The following is a 19,376-nucleotide window of genomic DNA, read 5'->3' on the forward strand; positions in this document are numbered from 1 at the left end:
GACCGAGAATGCTTTATTACGGTCCATTGACAGTTGTTTTTTTAATATAAATCATATTGTTTGTTTATACTGTCTCATTTGTTTTCAGTGTTTTAGAAGTGTCATTGTACGAGGGAACTGTCATCTACAATTTTGATAGGTCCTTTGATGGTGTTGGAAGAATAAACAGATTCATTTTGAATTCATGAACCACTGACGGGCTACGTTTATGTGTCCCTGCATGCAAAAGTGACAGAAGAGAAATTAAATACCTGCTGAAAACCCAAAGCAGAAGACAACGTAGACAAAGAGAAAGCGCAAGATATCACTTAAGATCATCTGCAAAGGAAAAAAAAGACATAGTAAAAAAGAGAGTATCAAAGGAACTGTGGATTATAACTACAGCTGGGTGACGACACCAATGTTGTGCCAATCATACATTTATTGTAAATACCCTGTGGCAATGAATCCTATAGATTCTCTATAGGAGTGTGACCAGGACCTGTCCTCCAGAGACTCAGTGTAGGACTGCTGATCTAGGATTCAATATGATCTAAAAGGAAAGTGATCCTATATCAGCACTCTTACTCGGAGAGTCTTTGTGAAAACAGGCCCTGGTATCCATTATACCTTCTGTATCATAACACTGTAGATGCCTATGTGTCTGTATCCCCTGGAGAATTAGAGCAGGTTGACCCAGCTGAGAGCCAGACACAGCACAAAGAACCCCAGGCACTCCACCCTCCCACAGCAGTACAGCACCGAGGAGGACAGGAAGATCGTCTGCAGAAAACTACATACAAAGTCAACTTGAACTCGAGTTTTATCACTCACTCCGAAAAATAACCTCTGACACTTACAGTATGAAACACTAATTTCTTACCCACACATGCATAGAGCTGCCAATAAATGTACATGAGCAACATGGCATGGCTTTCACACATACAGTATGTAAAATCACACATCACACATGCACACGCAGCCCGTCAGTGGTTCATGAATTCAAAATGAATCTGTTTATTCTTCCAACACCATCAAAATTGTAGATGACAGTGTGAATAAATGACAGGCTTCTACTGCTGTAAAAAGCTAGACTCAGGAATCACTGTCTGGTATGCTCCAGAGTAAAAGGTGGCTGGATATCAGAGAGTGAGAGAAATTGAGCTGAAGCGAAAATTGTTTCTATGGACAGCACTTTGGCAACACTGATTTGATCTCCTGCATGATGTTCGCCTGGATCCAAACTGAGTTGCTCAGTTTCAGTTAGAATAATGCTAGAATAATGTAGCTTACTGTGATCATGCAGAAAGACCTCGCCGTTCCCTTCTTCCTCTTGTAGGCGGCTAAGAAAAACATCTGAGCAGCGAACTTGTCCCACTCCTCCAGTTCAGAGGATCAGTCTGGTTGGCGATTCTAAAATAAAATGCTACTACTACCCACTGGGCACACATTGGTTGAATCAACGTTGTTTCCGCATCATTTCAATTAAATTAATTTGAACCAATGTGCAATAGACGTTGAATTGACATCTGTGCCCAGTGGGTAGAATCACACTTTGATGCAAGTAGATCTTACTTTTGGTCTCTCTTTCTCTTGAAATGCATTTTCTTACAGTACACGTACCCCCGAGACACACCCACAGAGAGGTTGGAGCACAGGTGCACAGGGTCAACCACCGTGAAGCACCCCTGGAGCAGATAAGGGTTGAGTGCCTTTCTCAAGGGCACAACGACGGGAGATGGCATTTAGAGACCCATTTAAACGTGGTGCTAACATAAGTCCTTAATCTTGTCCACATTCTGATTTGGCCCACTTTTCTAGACAGGTTTAGACGATTAAAAGATGCATTGTGATCTGATCTTCCTGACCACCTCTGAAGGTAGTCAGGCACACATTGTGTGTAGACGGAGCTGAACAGTGAAACCATTTAAATAATCATTATCCAGCCCTCTTAAATCATTGACAGGAGGCACCATTGCCTCAGGCCATCAATATGTGTCTTTAAATAAATACATATTATTTTGAAATAATATTTCTGAAATAATTTGCATACAGGGAGGGATCAGGAAGTCTGGTCAAAATGCAGACACAGTGTAGATTCATGTGAACAAGATCAGGACAATGGATGCATTATAGCACCAAATGGGGCTTATGATTTGATCCTTATTATATTAACGCTGTAGACAATCTCCAGGACAGAGTTCTTCTCCTAGGAGTCACAGTGAGGCCAAATCGTCCAGGGAGGAATGGACAGGTCTGTACACCCACTCAGTGAATTTACGGGACAGGTGTCTGGTCTTCCTCTCATGGAACTCACGATGCATCATGTTCTCAAACAGCTAGAGGAAGAATACAACAATTGGCCAACACGTAATGGAAGGATGTAGCACATTATCATAAACACATATGGAGGAACAATGGATTTTCTTCTGATGACTAACATGAACAAAATATTACATGAAAGATCAGATGGCTTAATTTGTAAACAACAAACTGTTGATCTGTTCTCCAGTAGGTCTACATACAGTAGTGGGCCGAACAACCATACAACATTACTCCATATCAGACTCCTTCCTTACCCCGATCTTGCCAGTTTTATAGGCGTCAGGCCCTGGTTGTTGTCCAAGTCTTCCAGCCTCCACCTGGGGTGCAGGTGAGCAGCCGTGGTGAGGATGTAGTCGTACATGGAGGTGATGAAGTCCGTGTTCTCTGGTGTGTTATCAGTTGACACCACCACCAGGGTATGCAGCACCATGTTACCCAGGGAGTCCCTCTCTCTCACATCCACCCAATGGTAGGAGTTCTCCAGCAGGAAGGAATCTACCTCAGGTTGGTTTGTGCACACAGCCAGGGGCAGAGTCAGCTCACCTGGAAACACATTTTCCCTCACTTTAATGTATTTTCCATCACTCTACCCACCACAACAGTGACAATTGTATTTTCTGGATATGCAAACACACTTTCTGTAAGGTTTCACAAAACCCTTTCATACAATTCCCTGTCATAAACAAGGGAATCATTATTCTCTCAGAGGAATGACTAGAGGTCTGACAAGCAGGGAAGTCTGTTGCAAACCTACCAGAGGAGGGCACTGTTCAAGGCACAGTGATACTGACACACTCACCAAACTACAGTAGAAGCTGAGTTGATCATGAGGCTGGAAGAATTTCCCACAGGCTTTGGCACGGACTTCTGCTCCTTTCTTGATCAATAGCTGAACAGAATAGGTGCTCCTTCTCTCAATGGCAATATGAAGGGCTGTTTGCCCTGAATGATACAGAGATAGAAAGGATAGACTGTCAGAAAATGCATGGCCTTACATATACACTAACATTACTGTATTTTTATATTACATTGGTTGAGGGCTGTGTACATAAAACTGAGTTGTCAGAAACATGGTGTAGAATAGATGAATAACATCAAGTAATGATAATTCTGGTTATATGAAAGTTCACCTTTGTAAAAGCTGTTGGTGTATGCTACATTTATGAATTATTTGATGTCCCCCATCTTCTCTGAGATGTCAAGGAGAAATTGAATTGCGTTATTTCTGCCGTCTCTCAGATTCAGTAGAGCCTTCAGCAGGGTGTTTTTACCATACGATTGATCTAGGAGAGCAGGAGGTGAAAGAATGGAGTATAAAAGAATACACAGACTAAAAATATTATCCATTTACGTTCATTTTTTTGGCCATTTAGCATTCGCTGTTATCCAGAGCGATTTACAGGAGCAATTAGGTTAAGTGTCTTACTCAGGGGCACTCCGGCAGATTGTTCACCTAGTCAGTTCAGGGATTCGAACCAGCGAACTTTCAGTTACTGGCCCAACACTCTTAACCGCTAGGCTACCTGCGTTACATTACAGGGCCCTTATAACTGTGTAATCACAGTGTAACAAATATTGTAATAACTCATTGTACTTACACTTTACTTGGGTTAGGGATAGGGTTAAGGCTAAGGTTACAGCTATAAGTACAATTTATAACCACTCTAGGGCTAGGGTTGAGGTTAGGGTTGAACTGGGATGTGGACATGAAGATAGGGTTAGGGTAATGGCTAGGGTTAAGGCTATAGTGTAGCCGAGGTGTGGACATGAAGCTGTAAAGTACTAATGTACAATGATACCCTAAAATGCAAAAATTATACAATACTACAGAATATAAAAGTGTGCCTAACACTCAGTGTTGGAGAGCTTCTTCGTGGACTGATGCAAGTACTGAACAAGACCCTCAAGCTTCATGACATTCCCAGTGGACACGGCCTCAAACAGCTGCCCCCTCCTCTTTGTTCTCCTCCAAACCTTTTATTTTCCTACAAAGAAACATGTTAGACTTTAGTATTGGGAAAGCATTTATTTTTCAATTGGAAAACAAAATACACATGGTCATGCCCAAAAGGGCTTTAAAACAAAAGGCCTTATTCTAATGATATTGTAAATGAGCTTCTGATGAACAAAACCTTCCCCCTGAGAAAGACAGTTGTGTCCTCTCAAACAGTGTTAAAACTGTTATTAGTGTTACTACAATAAGGCTATAAACACCAATTGTCCCCATACAGCACAGTATGTGTTATTACGTTCAGTGAACGTGCCGTCTCACTTGTCAAAGTTGAGATTGAATCTGATCTTGGGTATGGCATTCTCCAGTTCCTCCTCCATGGCAGTCAGGATTCTTCACCTGTCTGCTCTGTGCCTTCTCATCATTCTTCCTGTCCACTGTCTCCAGAGAGAAGGTAGGGTACTCTAGGTCCATTGCCTTGCTCATAATGACTCCTCGCACCGATGGTCTGGAAGAGACCATACAATGATAACACATCACATTCATGTAAATACAGTATGTTCAGTATGCTATAAATCCCCTGAGAGGATTTACCAAATCTAATTGGTTATCTTCCTAAGTTTTGACCTGGTCAAATATTGTTTGGTCATACACATTTTAATAACTTGACATTGAATTTACATATGACCAAAAATAATTTCTTACATTTATCTAAAATGTGCCGTAAAATGTTCATGGATCCTCTGAAACATGGTAGGAGAGTTGAGCTCTGAATACACCAGCTTTAAGATATGTGATGTTTCACCCCCAGATGGCTAACAAAGCTGGTTATTTATTAGTACTTCCCTATTACAACTGTAATAGAAAAACAACTTGTTTTGTTATTATTTCCCTCAACATGCCTTAGAAAAGAGGAAGGGGTAGACAATGACTCAGAGTGAAACTGTAAAGTTCTTCTCTGCCCACCATGAAGGGAACATCACATGTGGAAGAACAGAAAGAAGTCAGGACCATAATTCAACCAAGTGTCCATCCCCATTTATAACCCTGCACATCTAGATCCATCTCATTCTCATCAAATATTTCAGGTTGATACCCTTGATTAAACCACATAATTGAGACAAATCTGCATAACTGCGTTATTAGGGGCTACAGCATTCTGAAAACAAATCATATAATGCACAACATTAGTCACACTTGTTTTTTGAGCAACATATTGTTCTTCTGCTGATACATTATTGTAAAACGAATGTGTCCCTCGTGTCCATTTGCATGGCACCACACTCAGTGTTAAACAGTGTGCATGTGAACAAAGACTCTTATCCACTATGAGATCATGTCTGTATGCATAATTGATGTGGCCATTTTGCTGTCACTTGATCTACTTTTCGGATCCACATCTACTTGTCTCATAATGCTGCTGGACCCATTAGGGCTCAAGATGGCTTCCTCTCAGACAAAAAAAAATATGATTACCAACCCCTCCCTACTGTCATAGGCGTCGTAAGGATTGGACCAAGGCGCAGCGGGTAAAGTGCTCATCTTCTTAATTTATTAAAGAACACTCAAAACAAAATATACAAACGACGATAACAGTTCCATAAGGCTCCCAGGCTATACAGAAAATAACCACCCACAAAACACAAGTGAAAACAAACCCAACTAAATATGGCCTCCAATTAGAGACAACGACAACCAGCTTCCTCTAATTGGAGGTCATTGCCAAAAACCCAACATAGAAATAGAGAACTAGATATACACATAGAAAATATAGAACATAAACCAAAAACACCGAAACACACAAAACAAAACACCCCCTGCCACGCCCTGACCAAACTACAATGACAAATAACCCCTTTTACTGGTCAGGTCGCTGGAAGCCCCGGGCTGAGGAGCGTCGCTGGAGGCCCAGGGCGGAGGAGCGTCGCTGGAGGCCCAGGGCGGAGGAGCGTCGCTGGAGGCCCAAGGCTGAGGAGCGTCGCTGGAGGCCCAGGGCTGAGGAGCGTCGCTGGAGGCCCAGGGCTGAGGAGCGTCGCTGGAGGCCCAGGGCTGAGGAGCGTCGCTGGAGGCTCAGGGCTGAAGAGCGTCGCTGGAGGCTCCGGGGTGAGCAGGCGCACTGGAGGCCTGATGCGTGGGACTGGCATAGGAGGCGCCGGACTAGTAACACGCACCTCAGGGCTCGTGCGGGTAGCAGGAACAGGACGTACTGGACTGGGCAGGCGCACTGGAGGTCTGATGCGTGGGGCTGGCTTTGGAGGCGCCAGACTATTAACACGCACCTCAGGGCGAGTGCGGAGAGCAGGAACAGGACGCCCCGGACTGGGCAGGCGCACTGGAGGCCTGATGCGTGGGGCTGGCTTTGGAGGCGCCAGACTATTAACACGCACCTCAGGGCGAGTGCGAGGAGCAGGAACAGGACGTACTGGGCTGTGAAGGCGCACTGGAGGTCTGGAGCGCACGGCCTGCACAACCCGTCCTGGTTGGATGGTCACTGTAGCCCGGCAACGATGCGGAGCCCGTATCGACCGCACCGGACTGTGCGTGCGGATGGGCGAGATAGTGAGCACTACCCCGTAATGCATTTCTCGCCCCTCTGTCCGACCAGCTTCGTAGTGCCCTTTCCGCCAGCACCATTCTCCGGAATCTCGCATCAAACTCCTCGCTTGACTCCTTGACTGGCTCCGGTTTGATCCACGGATCTCTCCTGTACGCCTGGGAAGTTAGGTCAGGGTGCCCCCTGACTTAGCCAAACTCCCCGTATGCCCCCCTCCCCAAAAAAAACAATTTGGGGCTGCCTCTCCACCTCCTGAAATGGAGGATGCAACGCCTCGTACCTCCGTCGTTCCCTCTTCGCTTCCTCCAGTTCCTCCTTTGGGCGCTGGTACTCCCCAGCCTGGCTCTATGGACCCTTGCCATCAAGGATCTCCTCCCACGTCCATGACTCCAAATATCTCTCCTGCTGCTCCTTCTTCCGCTGCTTGGTCCTTTTTTGGTGGGTGGTTCTGTCATAAGCGTCGTAAAAATTGGACCAAGGCGCAGCGGGTAAAGTGCTCATCTTCTTAATTTATTAAAGAACACTCAAAACAAAATAAACAAACGACGATAACAGTTCCATACGGCTCCCAGGCTATACAGAAAATAACCACCCACAAAACACAAGTGAAAACAAACCCAACTAAATATGGCCTCCAATTAGAGACAACGACAACCAGCTTCCTCTAATTGGAGGTCATTGCCAAAAACCCAACATAGAAACAGAAAACTAGTTATACACATAGAAAATATAGAACATAAACCAAAAACACCGAAACACACAAAACAAACAACCCCTGACCAAACTACAATGACAAATAGCCCCTTTTACTGGTCAGGACGTGACACCTACTAATAAAAAGATACACAAAAACAAAACTACAGCTTCTACCAACTGTAGCTTGTCAACGATGAGATCTCCCTCACCACAATGTATACTATGGTTCTCACTTGAAAACATTATTGTTTTTCTCAGTCTAATAGACATCACATTAACCGCAATATAGCTGAAACTCAGGCTAAGTAATCTAGTTGTTGTGCTTGTTTTAATCTGCTCTGATACAGTCTGTCTGTAACTGTGTACATTTGAATTGTCCTCCTGTGCAGGCCTTGTTTAAAACCGACTAGACTTGTAGACAATGACATCATGTATCATCATGGAAACAATACATTTTAGAATTGCAGTTTCAGACACGTGTAATTAATAATGCGCATGCAATGCCAAACAGTGAGAAATTGTGATTTGGTTATCTTCATGGTGTCTACTGGTAGCCTACACAGTAGTTTCTCTCAGTGATCTCATGCACAACATGTTGACTGGAGTGAATGTTTACAGTTTTAAACTCTCCTACAAGTCAGTTAAAGCAATAGAACTGAAAGCTTCTCACATAAACAAAGCAAATGCAAGCCATCACAAACACCTACGTATGATCAAATCATTCAAACAAGGACATGAAACCATCTGGGATCTAACAAACTGTGTACTTACACAGAAATTAATTAATTCCTTCCGTGCCAGTATAAAGAGCATTTCACTGAGTGGTCTGTTGGATCACATTTTCTCTTATGTCTCTGTCCATCATATCCTCTTTATATTAAATAAAGGTCTTAAATCCACAACCACAAGACAATTCAACCTCTACAAACAGAGGGTGCGTGAATCTTACTCACTACAACTGTGAGTAGTAGTGAGATTCATACACACATGCAGGGAGTATCAGAGAGTATAAGAGTACATTACCACCAGAGAGAGCTCTGCTCTGAAAGCTTAAAAGGCTAGATGGCTGACCCTTGGTGTTATTGACCCAGCCTCTGGTGCACAGCTGCGACAGCAATGATAGTGACCAGGAGATGCACAAAGGATCTTAGCTAATTGTTATGAAAGTTGACAAATAACAGATTTATTGTAAAGGTATGTTGTTAACATTATATTCAAAAGTAAATGGACATCAGTTTAGCCATTGGCTCTTGTTTATGCATAATCACCATATGTATACATACTGTATCCCTATTGATAAAAACATAGAACACCACATCCATAGTTGATAAGGTGTTGGACCAACATTATTAGTAAATCCTCAAAGTTGGACGGCAAGGTAAAATTAGCAAATTCGGTATTTCACAATCTCTGCTTCAAAAGTTAATTTCAGTGTCCTGATTTGCCCCTTGTTGTACAACATTATGTTGCAAATGCTTAGCTAAAATATCATCCCCTTCTCATTACTTCACACATTTAGTAGCCTACAACATTTTGCACAACTGACCAGAGGTTTTCTAATGTCCCTATATGACCTAATGGTACTGTCTAGTTAGTTAGAGGCACAGGCATCTATCTTCTTGAATACTTTGTATACATCATAACAATGTAATAACACAAAAGTAGATGATTCATCTACACTGAACCAAAAAATATAAACGCAACATAAAAGCAAGTGTTTCATGAACTTAAATAAAAGATCCCAGAAATTTTCCATACACACAAAAAGCTTATTTCTCTGTTTACATCCCAGTTAATGAGCATTTCTTATTTGAAAAAAATAATCCATCCACCTGACAGGTGTTGCATATAAAGAAGCTGATTAAACAGTATGATCATTACACAGATGCACCTTGTGCTGCGGACGATAAAAGGCCACTCTAAAATGTGCCACAGATGTCTCAAGTTTTGAGGGAGCGTGCAATTGACATGCTGACTGCAGGAATGTCCACCAGAACTGTTGCCAGAGAATTTAATGTTCATTTCTCTACCATACATCGTTTTAGAGAATTTGGCAGTATGTCCAACTGGTCTCACAACCGCAGACCACATGTAACCACACCAACCCAGGACCTCCATATCCGGCTTCTTCACCTGCGCGATCGTCTGAGACCAAAAACCAAAGAATTTCTGCACAAACTGTCAGAAACCGTCTCAGGGAAGCTTGTCTGTATGCTCGTTCTCCTCACCAGGGTCTTGACCTGACTGCAGTTCGGCGTAGACTTCAGTGGGAAAATGCTCACCTTCAATGGCCACTGGCACGCTGGAGAAGTGTGCTCTTCACGGATGAATCCTCGTTTCAACTGCACCGAACAGATGGCGTCGTGTGGACGAGAGGTTTTCTGATGAGAACCTCATGATGGTGGTGGGGTTAGGGTATGGGCAGACATAAGCTACGGACAACAAACACAATTAAATTTTATTGATGGTAATTGTAATGCACAAAGACACCATGATGAGATCCTGAGATCCATTGTCGTGCCATTCATCCACTGCCATCATATCATGTTTCAGCAAGATAATGCACAGTCCCATGTCGCAAGGATCTGTACACAAAGCTGAAAATGTCCCAGTTCTTCCATGGCCTGCATACTGTACTCACCAGACATGTCAACCATTGAGGATGCTCTGGATCAACGTGTACGACAGCGTGTTCCAGTTCCCGCCAATATCTACCAACATGTTGGTAAATGTTGGTCACACCAGATACTGACTGGTTTTCTGATCCATGGCCCTACCTTTTTTTAAGGTATCTGTGACCAACAGTTGCATATCTGTATTCCCAGTAATTTGAAATACATAGATTAGGGCCTAATAAATGTATTTCCATTGACTGATTTTGTTATATGAACTGTACCTCAGTAAAAAAATTGAAATTGTTGCATGTTGCATTTATATTTTTGTTCAGTGTAATTGTACATAATTACATATTATCAGATGATTCATTACTTACTTATTGTTTTGAATGTCTCATCACAGGGGGTTTACTTCTCCTTTCATATAACATATAACATTCAGTTCTTCTTTCTTTCAGAACCACTTTGCAGAGCTTCCCGAGAGTATGCCTTTTCTCAGATCTACCAACATGCTTTGTTGTTGGTGAGTCTCTGTTCCTGTGACTAATATTGTGGTCAGAAAACCTCTGCTGATGAGAATAGACTGATATATAGTTAGAGGCATCAACAAGATTTAAGATTTATTTTACATGCCATTATAACATAATAATTGAATCATTAAGTAAAAACAGTTGTAATCATTATCAATACTAAAATCTTACCTAAGTAATTATTACTAATAACACTGATATGTAAGCTAGCAGTAGCAGAACAATGTTTTAGTTGAAATTTCAAGTGCACTAATGCAAACATGAATAAAGTACTTTTTTTTTTTTACTGTAGTTAACTATACATGACCAATTACCACTTACTATAGGCCTAATTTAACTTTTAGTTCATACTATAAATGTGAGACATTTTGATTGGAGGTTGCACAATGAGTTTCCAATAGAATTCATTAATAAACATGTCTGAGGATATCAATGGAATGTAAAATAAGCATGATGTTGATCGTAATAGTCACTGTTAGTCATTCAGAAAAAATACAATTCAATTATTCAAATATGCAAGTAAACAAATAGTCCCTCTGTGTGAATCATAACTCACATTCTGTCATGAAAGACTATCGCCACACCCACAGCTGAGTCCACATCCTGTCCGTATTCCACAGGCAGAGGAAACGCCCTTTCTGCTTCCTGTCTGAGTACTGCGTTACGGGATAAGGCACTCCCACTGCCCTTTATCCTTTGCACTCCGGCCTCCAGCAGGAAGACAGGGTGCATCATGGAGGTGATATTGTCCAGAACACCACGGCACACCGCTCTGGTCATGTGGCCCAGGGAGAGGTTGGAAGGGTGTATGTTGGACACCTGGCCCAGGCTGAGCGGGTCATGTCTTTCCCCCAGGATGGTAGGACTAACCCTCAGGTCACTACTGTCCACGCCAAGAGCACATCTGATCAGCTTCTCATACAAGCTGGAGTCGCTCACTTCCACCTCTATTAGGTAAAAAGATGAAATAGGTGTAATGACTAAGTAGCTCTCATGGACTTAACATGCCTTCTGAAAGTGACACAAACGTACAGGGTTTATGACTAAGTCAATGACAGTAGGTGAAAGTTTATGGATTCATTTACCTAGTTCGTTCATCCAGCCACTCAGCATGCCTACAAGAGTGGCCATCACGTTCCCTCCGTTGAGCGATGCTGCCACCGCCAAGTAAGAGCCATCAAAGTAAGGGACGTAGGAGATGGAAGAGGTGGGATCAGGGATATTTGGCGGAGTGAAGTCAAGTGGCATGGCATAGGTCAGCTGGGCTGAGGTGCTTATATTGAGAACTGCAAAGAGGCACAGAAACGGTTACCTTATTATAATCAATGATAAAGTTTAATTTCAAAAGTGAATGCTTAATCAACCCCTAGTTCCTATCATTAGCATTTAGGCACTAAAGTAGATCTGAAAGATGGATAGGTGTGTAACGGTTGTCGTCGGGAATGGAGGACCAAAACGCAGCAGGAATGTGGATGCTCATCTTGTATTTTAAATAAAAAGAACACCAAAACAACAAAACGAAAACGCACGAATAACAAAACAGTCTTGTCAGGCTCACACATGCAAAACAAGAAACAATCTCCCACAAACACTAAACCAAACACATACCCATATATAGGACTCCCAATCAGAGGCAACGAGAAAACACCTGCCTCCAATTGAGAGTCCAAGCCCAATAAACCAGACATAGAAATACAAAAGACCAGAGACCACATAGAACATTACCCAAAAACCCGGAAATAATAAATCAAACGCCCTACTAAATAAACCACCACCCCGAACCACATAAAACAAATACCCTCTGCCACGTCCTGACTAAACTACAATAACAAATAACCCTTATACTGGTCAGGACGTGACAGTACCCCCCCCCCTAAAGGTGCAGACCCCGGATGCACCTCATAAATAAATTAAAAAAAAAAAAATCCCCCTAAACTAAAGGGAGGGAAGGGAGGGTGGCTGCCGTCACCGACGGCACTTGTGCTACACCCCCCCCTCCCCAACCCACCTATACAGGTGGTGGTTCAGGCTCCGGCCTACTGTCCTCCAGAATGCAGACAGACTTGATCAGTTTCGGGCCGTAGGCAGACTCCCCTCGTTCCGGATCGTAGGCAGACCTCTTCCGTTCCACACTGTAGGCAGACTCATTTGAAACACAGTTACTTATATTTAGTTCCGGATCGTCAATAGACTTACTCAGTTCCGGGTCCCTTGGTTCCGGGTCATAGGCAGACTCACCCGGTTCTGGGTCACAGGTAGATTCCCTCGGTCCCGGGTCGCAGGCCGACCCCCTCGGTTCCGGGTCGCAGGCAGACCCCCTCGGTTCCGGGTCGCAGGCAGACTCCCTCGGTTCCGGACTAGACACTGTTGCCGGATACTCTGGACTGCACACTGTTGCCGGATACTCTGGACTGCACACTGTTGCCGGATACTCTGGACTGCACACTGTTGCCGGATACTCTGGACTGCACACTGTTGCCGGATACTCTGGACTGCACACTGTTGCCGAACTCTCGAGGCTGGGCTGACGCACTGGAAGTCTGATGCGTGGTACTGGATGTGCCAGTCTGGGGACACGCACCTCAGGGCTAGTGCGGGGAGCGGGAACAGGCCGAGTCGGACTGGGTTGACGCACTGGAAGCCTGATGCGTGGTGCTGGTACTGGAGGTACCAGCCTGGGAACACGCACCTCAGGGCTAGTGCGGGGAGCGGGAACAGGCCGAGTCGGACTGGGTTGACGCACTGGAAGCCTGATGCGTGGTGCTGGTACTGGAGGTATCAGCCTGGGAACATGCACCTCAGGGCTAGTGCGGGGAGCGGGAACAGGACGAGTTGGACAGGGCTGACGCACTGGACCGTAGAGGCATACTGGCGGACTCGAGCGCAGAACTGGCATCGCTCTTACTGGCTGGATGCCCACTTCCCCCTGGCAATTGCGGGGCGCTGGTATTGCGCGTACCGGCCTAAAAATACTTGGCCTCGCCACAGTACCCATTACCCCGAAGCACGGGACCTGTCCATTCACTGGTTGCCCAGAAAAGGTACGGGGATTTGGCCTGGGGCTCACTCCTCGCCCAGCCAAACTACCCATGTGCCCCCCCAAAAAAATATTCTTGGGGCTGCCTCTCGGGCTTAAACGCCAGTCGTGTCCCCCGGTAGCGTTCCCGGTCCTCACTAGACTTCCTCCATGGACCCTCTCTGGCCAGAATCTGCTCCCACGTCCATTTCTCCCGCCAGTCCATATTGAATTCCCCTTGCTCCTTACTCCGCTGCTTGGTCCATTTGTGGTGGGAGATTCTGTAACGGTTGTCGTCGGGAATGGAGGACCAAAACGCAGCAGGAATGTGGATGCTCATATTGTATTTTATTTTAAATAAAAAGAACACCAAAACAACAAAACGAAACGCACGAACAACAAAACAGTCTTGTCATGCTCACACACACAAAACAAGAAACAATCTCCCACACACACACTAAACCAAACACATACCCATATATAGGACTCCCAATCAGAGGCAACGAGAAAACACCTGCCTCCAATTGAGAGTCCAAGCCCAATAAACCAGACATAGAAATACAAAAGACCAGAGACCACATAGAAATACAAACATAGAACATTACCCAAAAACCCGGAAATAATAAATCAAACGCCCTACTAAATAAACCACCACCCCGAACCACATAAAACAAATACCCTCTGCCACGTCCTGACCAAACTACAATAACAAATAACCCTTATACTGGTCAGGACGTGACAAGGTGTAAGCACAGAATTCAGAATTTCCCTCCTAGCCTATCGGAACGTTTAAGGTGGAGCTGTTGCCATATATAGCTTATATCTATTCAATCCTCATTCAGCAATACTATTGACATTCAAAGGTCAAACTGCCCCTCTTCACCTGCATCCGTCCTGTCAGTCATGCTGGAGTAGACAGAACACTGGAAGTCCCCCAGGGCTGCCCCTACTGGTGTGCTGGCAGGGACGCCATGCCACTCACAACACGTCTGACCAGCCATGCAGCCAGACGGCACACACTCAGGGAGCAGGTGCACAGGAAAGCCAGCATCCTTCAGACTAGAGCATGCACACACACGCACACATACACACAAAGATACAGGTAACTGCCAAAATAACGGAAACACTTGAGTAAATGAGGGATACAAAGTATATTGAAAGCAGGTGCTTTCACACAGATGTGGTTATTGAGTTGATTAAAGTCCCTATGCAGACGTTTTTATCTCAATATCAAATCATTTCTAGGTAACAATAAATAATTTCCTGTGATTGTTTTCAATCAAAATGGTCAAAAAGAAACCAAAAATTACTTCTTAGCAAGAGCAATTTCTCAAGCAACAATTTTGGGAGTGGTCTGAGTGGGGAGGGGAAACTGAAAACTAGCTGCTATTGGCAGAGAGGTTTAGAACTGTCTTTCTTTTTGTTCTATTGACTAATTTACCGCATGGTGATGTCACCAGGCAGGCCAAAACTCCATCCCAGCAAACAAACAGCTCTTACACTAAAAGGGCATTATCATAATTTTCACAATTTCACAGTATTCTTCCAACATCATAGTGTGGAAGTATATACAAAACACAGAAAAATCTAGTTTTTTATTGCACTGGGCCTTTAAGCAATTAACGTCCCATCATGCTTATGGTCATGTGACCCCGCGCCTCCCGAGTGGCGCAGCGGTCTAAGGCACTGCATCTCAGTGCTAGAGGCGTCACTACAGACCCTGGTTCGATTCCAGGCTGTATCACAACCGGCCGTGATTGGGAGTCCCATAGGGCGGCGCACAATTGGCCCAGCGTCGTCCGGGTTTGGCCGGGGTAGGCGGTCATTGTAAATAAGAATTTGTTTTTAACTGACTTGCCTAGTTAAATAAAATGCTGGGCAGGCCATTATTTTGGCTACCATGGCTATGACCCCATACAATGACAATGCCCCCATCCACGGGGCATGAGTGGTCACTGAATGGTTTGATGAACATGAAAACAAAAACCCAATTGAACACTTATGGGAGATTCTGGAGCGGCACCTAAGACAAGGTTTTCCACCACCATCAACAAAACAGAAAATTATGGATTTGTCGTAGAAGAATGGTGTCCTCTCCAATAGAGTTCCAGACACTTAGAATCTATGACAAGGTGCATTGAATCTGTTCTGGCTCGTGGTGGCCCAACGCCCTATTAAGACACTTTATGCTGGTGTTTCCTCTATTTTGGCAGTTACCTGTACATGTTAGCTAACACACAACACAACATAACACAACAAATGCATTCATATTATGTTCAGTATGTAGTATGTTAGTAATAACATATTTTGTACTAAAAAGCATAGAATTGGTGCTAGAAAAGGAAGAAGGCCAGGATATTGTGCTCACATGTCTATGTTCCACTGGTTGGTGGCAGTGTTGAAGTAGCCCCAGCTGGCTGCATTCTGGCCAGTCATGACACAGCTCTCCAAGCCACACAGCATGGACACCAGATAGTCATGGATGGTTCCAGCCACCATGAAGTCAGACAGGAACCCCGGCCTGCATTCAAACACACAGTGAAAATAATAATGACAAGCTTTCTGAATCTAATAGTCTATAGAGTAAACTCCTGATAAGAGCACATAGGATAAGTGTAAACTGGGTGTAATAGACATAAACCTATCCTACATGTGTACTTATCAGGAGTCGACTGGCTGTATATGAAGTAAACCTATTCCTCAAAATCAGTCATGTAGGCATGATATTATAGGCCTATGTACCTGTGTTTCATGTACCAGAAAATAGTGGCACAACCAAAGCCTGTGGCTATGCTGAGATGTGAGTCTGGGTTTGGAAGAGTAGACAGGAAATCACTGTTGCAACGCCCATCCTGCCAGGTGATTAGATGACTGGTGTCTCTAGGGCTGAAGAGGTGACGGCTGTCTCCACCTGACCAATCACAGCCTGAGGGTAGACAGTACAGGACTTGTTTGAATAAAGAGTGTGGTGATTTCTACATAAAAAATGTATACCACATAATAGTGGGTGACACACTTTATGGGTTTACCTGTTTGTGCTTTCCAGAATACAACCCCATGCATTTGTCCAGACACCCCAATTCTACTGACATTCTGGAGCTTGTCTATGGGCAGAGAGGCAATGCACTCATTCAGAGTCGTTATGATTTGTACAGAGTCCTGCTCTTTGGCCTGCAAAGGAAAACCAATCATATAATATATAGTTAAGAAGAGGTCTATAAATCAACAGGATTATGCACAATTTGAGATAAAATGCACACCAGTTTGAAAGGCTTAAAAGGCTGTACACTTGAAAGAGTGAAAGCTCATTATGTACGGTGATTCAGAGAGAGGTGCCTGTCACCTGTCACATACATGCGTTTCGTCGCTGACGATATATGCCTTGGTTGGCAAAGAGAAGCTATCCGTTACTGTTTTTGAGTTAATATCAAGTAACACGACCTTGATTGAAGTAGTTCCTATGTCTATGCCGAGCACATATTTCGCCATGGTTGCTCCCCGGATAGTATTAGGCTCCTTAGCCAATTAATATCTGTCCGTTTTATCCAGAGCGCAGTGTTAATAAACAGTGCTCTACTATTTTGATCTCAGACAGACACCGTAGAGACCAAAGTTCATTACAAAGGTCATAGGTCACAACAAATACACCTTAAAAATATCACAAAATGTGAAAGTAATTTCATTAAATAAATTATATGGGTGATTAAAAGTAGATAAATGAACATATTCATCCACTGACTTCATAAAAAGCGAGCAGTTGATACAAAAACAAATGTCCCAGAATGCATTTAACAAGAAAATGGCCGATTCAGAATGACGGGTCCCATCTGCTGTGCTAGCTAGGTTGAATTTGCTTTTTTTCTGTAATTACATTCCAGCAGCTAGTAAATAAATTGTGTAGGAATAGTACGTATCACAAACGATGTCCATTTGATGTTTTTGTGAAGTAAACGAAGCACTGTATATTATTTTTTCATCTGGTGAGTTACCCGCTAGCTGCAGTCCAGATGTCAATTTAGCTAGCTTTCGTTAGTATCAAAATAGGCTAGATTGACAAATGACTCACAATTTGTTCAAGATCATGAATGTATTAGGCAACATGTAATCAATAATGCATTTTTTTGCAGCAGCTGTCATCGTTGGAAATCAAATCAAGTGCAGACATGTCCTCAGTCATCGTAGCAAAGCGAGAGGGACCACAGTTCATCAGCGAGGTTGCTGTGAGGGGCAACGCCGCCATGCTGGACTACTGTCGGACGTCTGTGTCGGCTCTGTCTGGGGCAACAGCGGGCATCCTTGGTCTCACAGGACTGTACGGATTTATCTTCTATTTCCTCGCCTCGTTTCTCCTCTCCCTTCTTCTAATCCTCAAGGCCAGTCGCAGGTGGAACAAGTGCTTCAAGTCTCGGAGGATGCTCTTCACAGGAGGGCTCGTTGGAGGTCTTTTTACCTACGTCCTGTTCTGGACCTTCCTCTACGGAATGGTGCATGTGTACTAATATAGTTGACCAGAATGATTTTGGTTTTAACCCTAATGTCAGAGAAATGAATAGTTTAACTGCCCACACACTGTTTGTAGATATAGGTGATTGATGAAAGATGTTAGATTAACTGTTTATACAGCTATGTGAAGTACACTATATATACAAAAGTATGTGGACACCCCTTCAAATTAGTGGATTTGGCTATTTCAGCCACACCGTTGCTGACAGGTGTATACAACTGAGCACACAGCCATGGAATCTCCATAGACAAACATTGACAGTAGAATATCCTTACTGAAGAGCTCAGTGACTTTAAACGTGGCACCGTCATAGGATGCGTCCTTTCCAACAGTCAGTTCGTCAAATTTCTGCCTTGCTAGAGCTGCCCCGGTCAACTGTAAGTGCTCTTATTGTGAAGTGGAAACATCTAGGAGCAACAACAGCTCAGCTGTGAAGTGGTAGGCCACACAAGCTCACAGAATAGGACCGCCGAGTGCTGTAGCATGTAAAAGTTGTCTGCCCTCAGTTGCAACACTCACTACAGAGTTTCAGACTGCCTCCGGAAGCAACATCAGCACGAACTGTTCGTCGGGAGCTTCATGAAATGGGTTTCCATGGCTGAGCAGCTGCACACAAGCATAGTGCCAACTGTAAAGTTTGGTGGAGGAGTAATAGTAGTCTGAAGCTGTTTTTTGGGGTTCGTGCTAGGCCCCTTAGTTCCAGTGAAGGGAAATCTTAACGATTCTGTGCTTTGAACTTTGTGGCAACAGTTTGGGAAAGGCCCTTTCCTGTTTCAGCTTGACAATGCCCCTGTGCACGGTCCAAACAGAAATGGTTTGTTGAGATTGGTGTGGATTGAATTTGACTGCCCTGCACAGAGCCCTGACCTCAACCAAATCGAACACCTTTGGGATGAATGCCAACTGCAAGTCAGATCTAATCACCCAACATCGGTGCCTGACCTTACTAATGCTCTTGTGGCTGAATGAAAGCAGGTCCTCGCAGCAATGTTCCAACGTCTAGTGGAAAGCCTTCCCAGAAGAGTGGAGGCTGTTATAGAAGCAAAGGGGGGACCAACTCCATATTAATGCCCATGATTTTGGAATGAGATGTTGGATGAGCAGGTGTCCACATAAGTTTGGTCATGTAGTGTATGTCTAAGTCAGTAACTCTATTTGTATACTAATAAAATATTTCTCTCATGCACTGAACTGTGAACTGCTGCA

General features: G+C 43.9%; 2 protein-coding genes and 1 pseudogene across 6 annotated transcripts; 1 reads left to right on the forward strand and 2 right to left on the reverse strand.

Moving 5' to 3' along the window:
* Nucleotides 1-967: 967 nt before the first annotated feature.
* On the reverse strand, nucleotides 968-4,895 carry LOC145860068 (transient receptor potential cation channel subfamily V member 1-like; annotated as a pseudogene).
* Nucleotides 4,896-10,727: 5,832 nt separating this feature from the next.
* Nucleotides 10,728-17,263, reverse strand: shpk (sedoheptulokinase). 2 transcript variants are annotated; one of them, XM_014137934.3, is made up of 7 exons: nucleotides 17,021-17,263; nucleotides 16,696-16,837; nucleotides 16,409-16,592; nucleotides 16,035-16,187; nucleotides 14,550-14,725; nucleotides 11,736-11,936; nucleotides 10,728-11,597 (listed from the first exon to the last, which is right to left on the reverse strand). In XM_014137934.3, the coding sequence occupies exons 1-7, from the start codon at nucleotides 17,153-17,155 to the stop codon at nucleotides 11,203-11,205; spliced, it is 1,386 nt and encodes a 461-aa protein (XP_013993409.1). In that variant the 5' UTR covers nucleotides 17,156-17,263; the 3' UTR covers nucleotides 10,728-11,202. The 2 variants fall into 2 exon arrangements, with proteins under 2 accessions (XP_013993409.1, XP_013993410.1); XM_014137935.3 differs by having other exon boundaries at nucleotides 16,696-16,770; nucleotides 17,021-17,248.
* Nucleotides 17,264-17,435: 172 nt separating this feature from the next.
* On the forward strand, nucleotides 17,436-19,361 carry LOC106567987 (ER membrane protein complex subunit 6). 4 transcript variants are annotated; one of them, XM_014137936.3, is made up of 2 exons: nucleotides 17,436-17,646; nucleotides 17,794-19,361. In XM_014137936.3, exon 2 carries the CDS (start codon nucleotides 17,830-17,832, stop codon nucleotides 18,163-18,165), a length of 336 nt encoding a protein of 111 aa, XP_013993411.1. In that variant the 5' UTR covers nucleotides 17,436-17,646; nucleotides 17,794-17,829; the 3' UTR covers nucleotides 18,166-19,361. The 4 variants fall into 4 exon arrangements, with proteins under 4 accessions (XP_013993411.1, XP_013993413.1, XP_013993415.1 ...); XM_014137938.3 differs by having other exon boundaries at nucleotides 17,438-17,509; XM_014137940.3 differs by having other exon boundaries at nucleotides 17,438-17,509; nucleotides 17,797-19,361.
* The last annotated feature ends 15 nt before the right edge of the window (nucleotides 19,362-19,376 follow it).

This window comes from Salmo salar, chromosome 13 (genome assembly GCF_965601325.2).
Source record: "Salmo salar chromosome 13, fSalSal1, whole genome shotgun sequence".
Taxonomy (NCBI): Eukaryota; Metazoa; Chordata; class Actinopteri; order Salmoniformes; family Salmonidae; genus Salmo; species Salmo salar.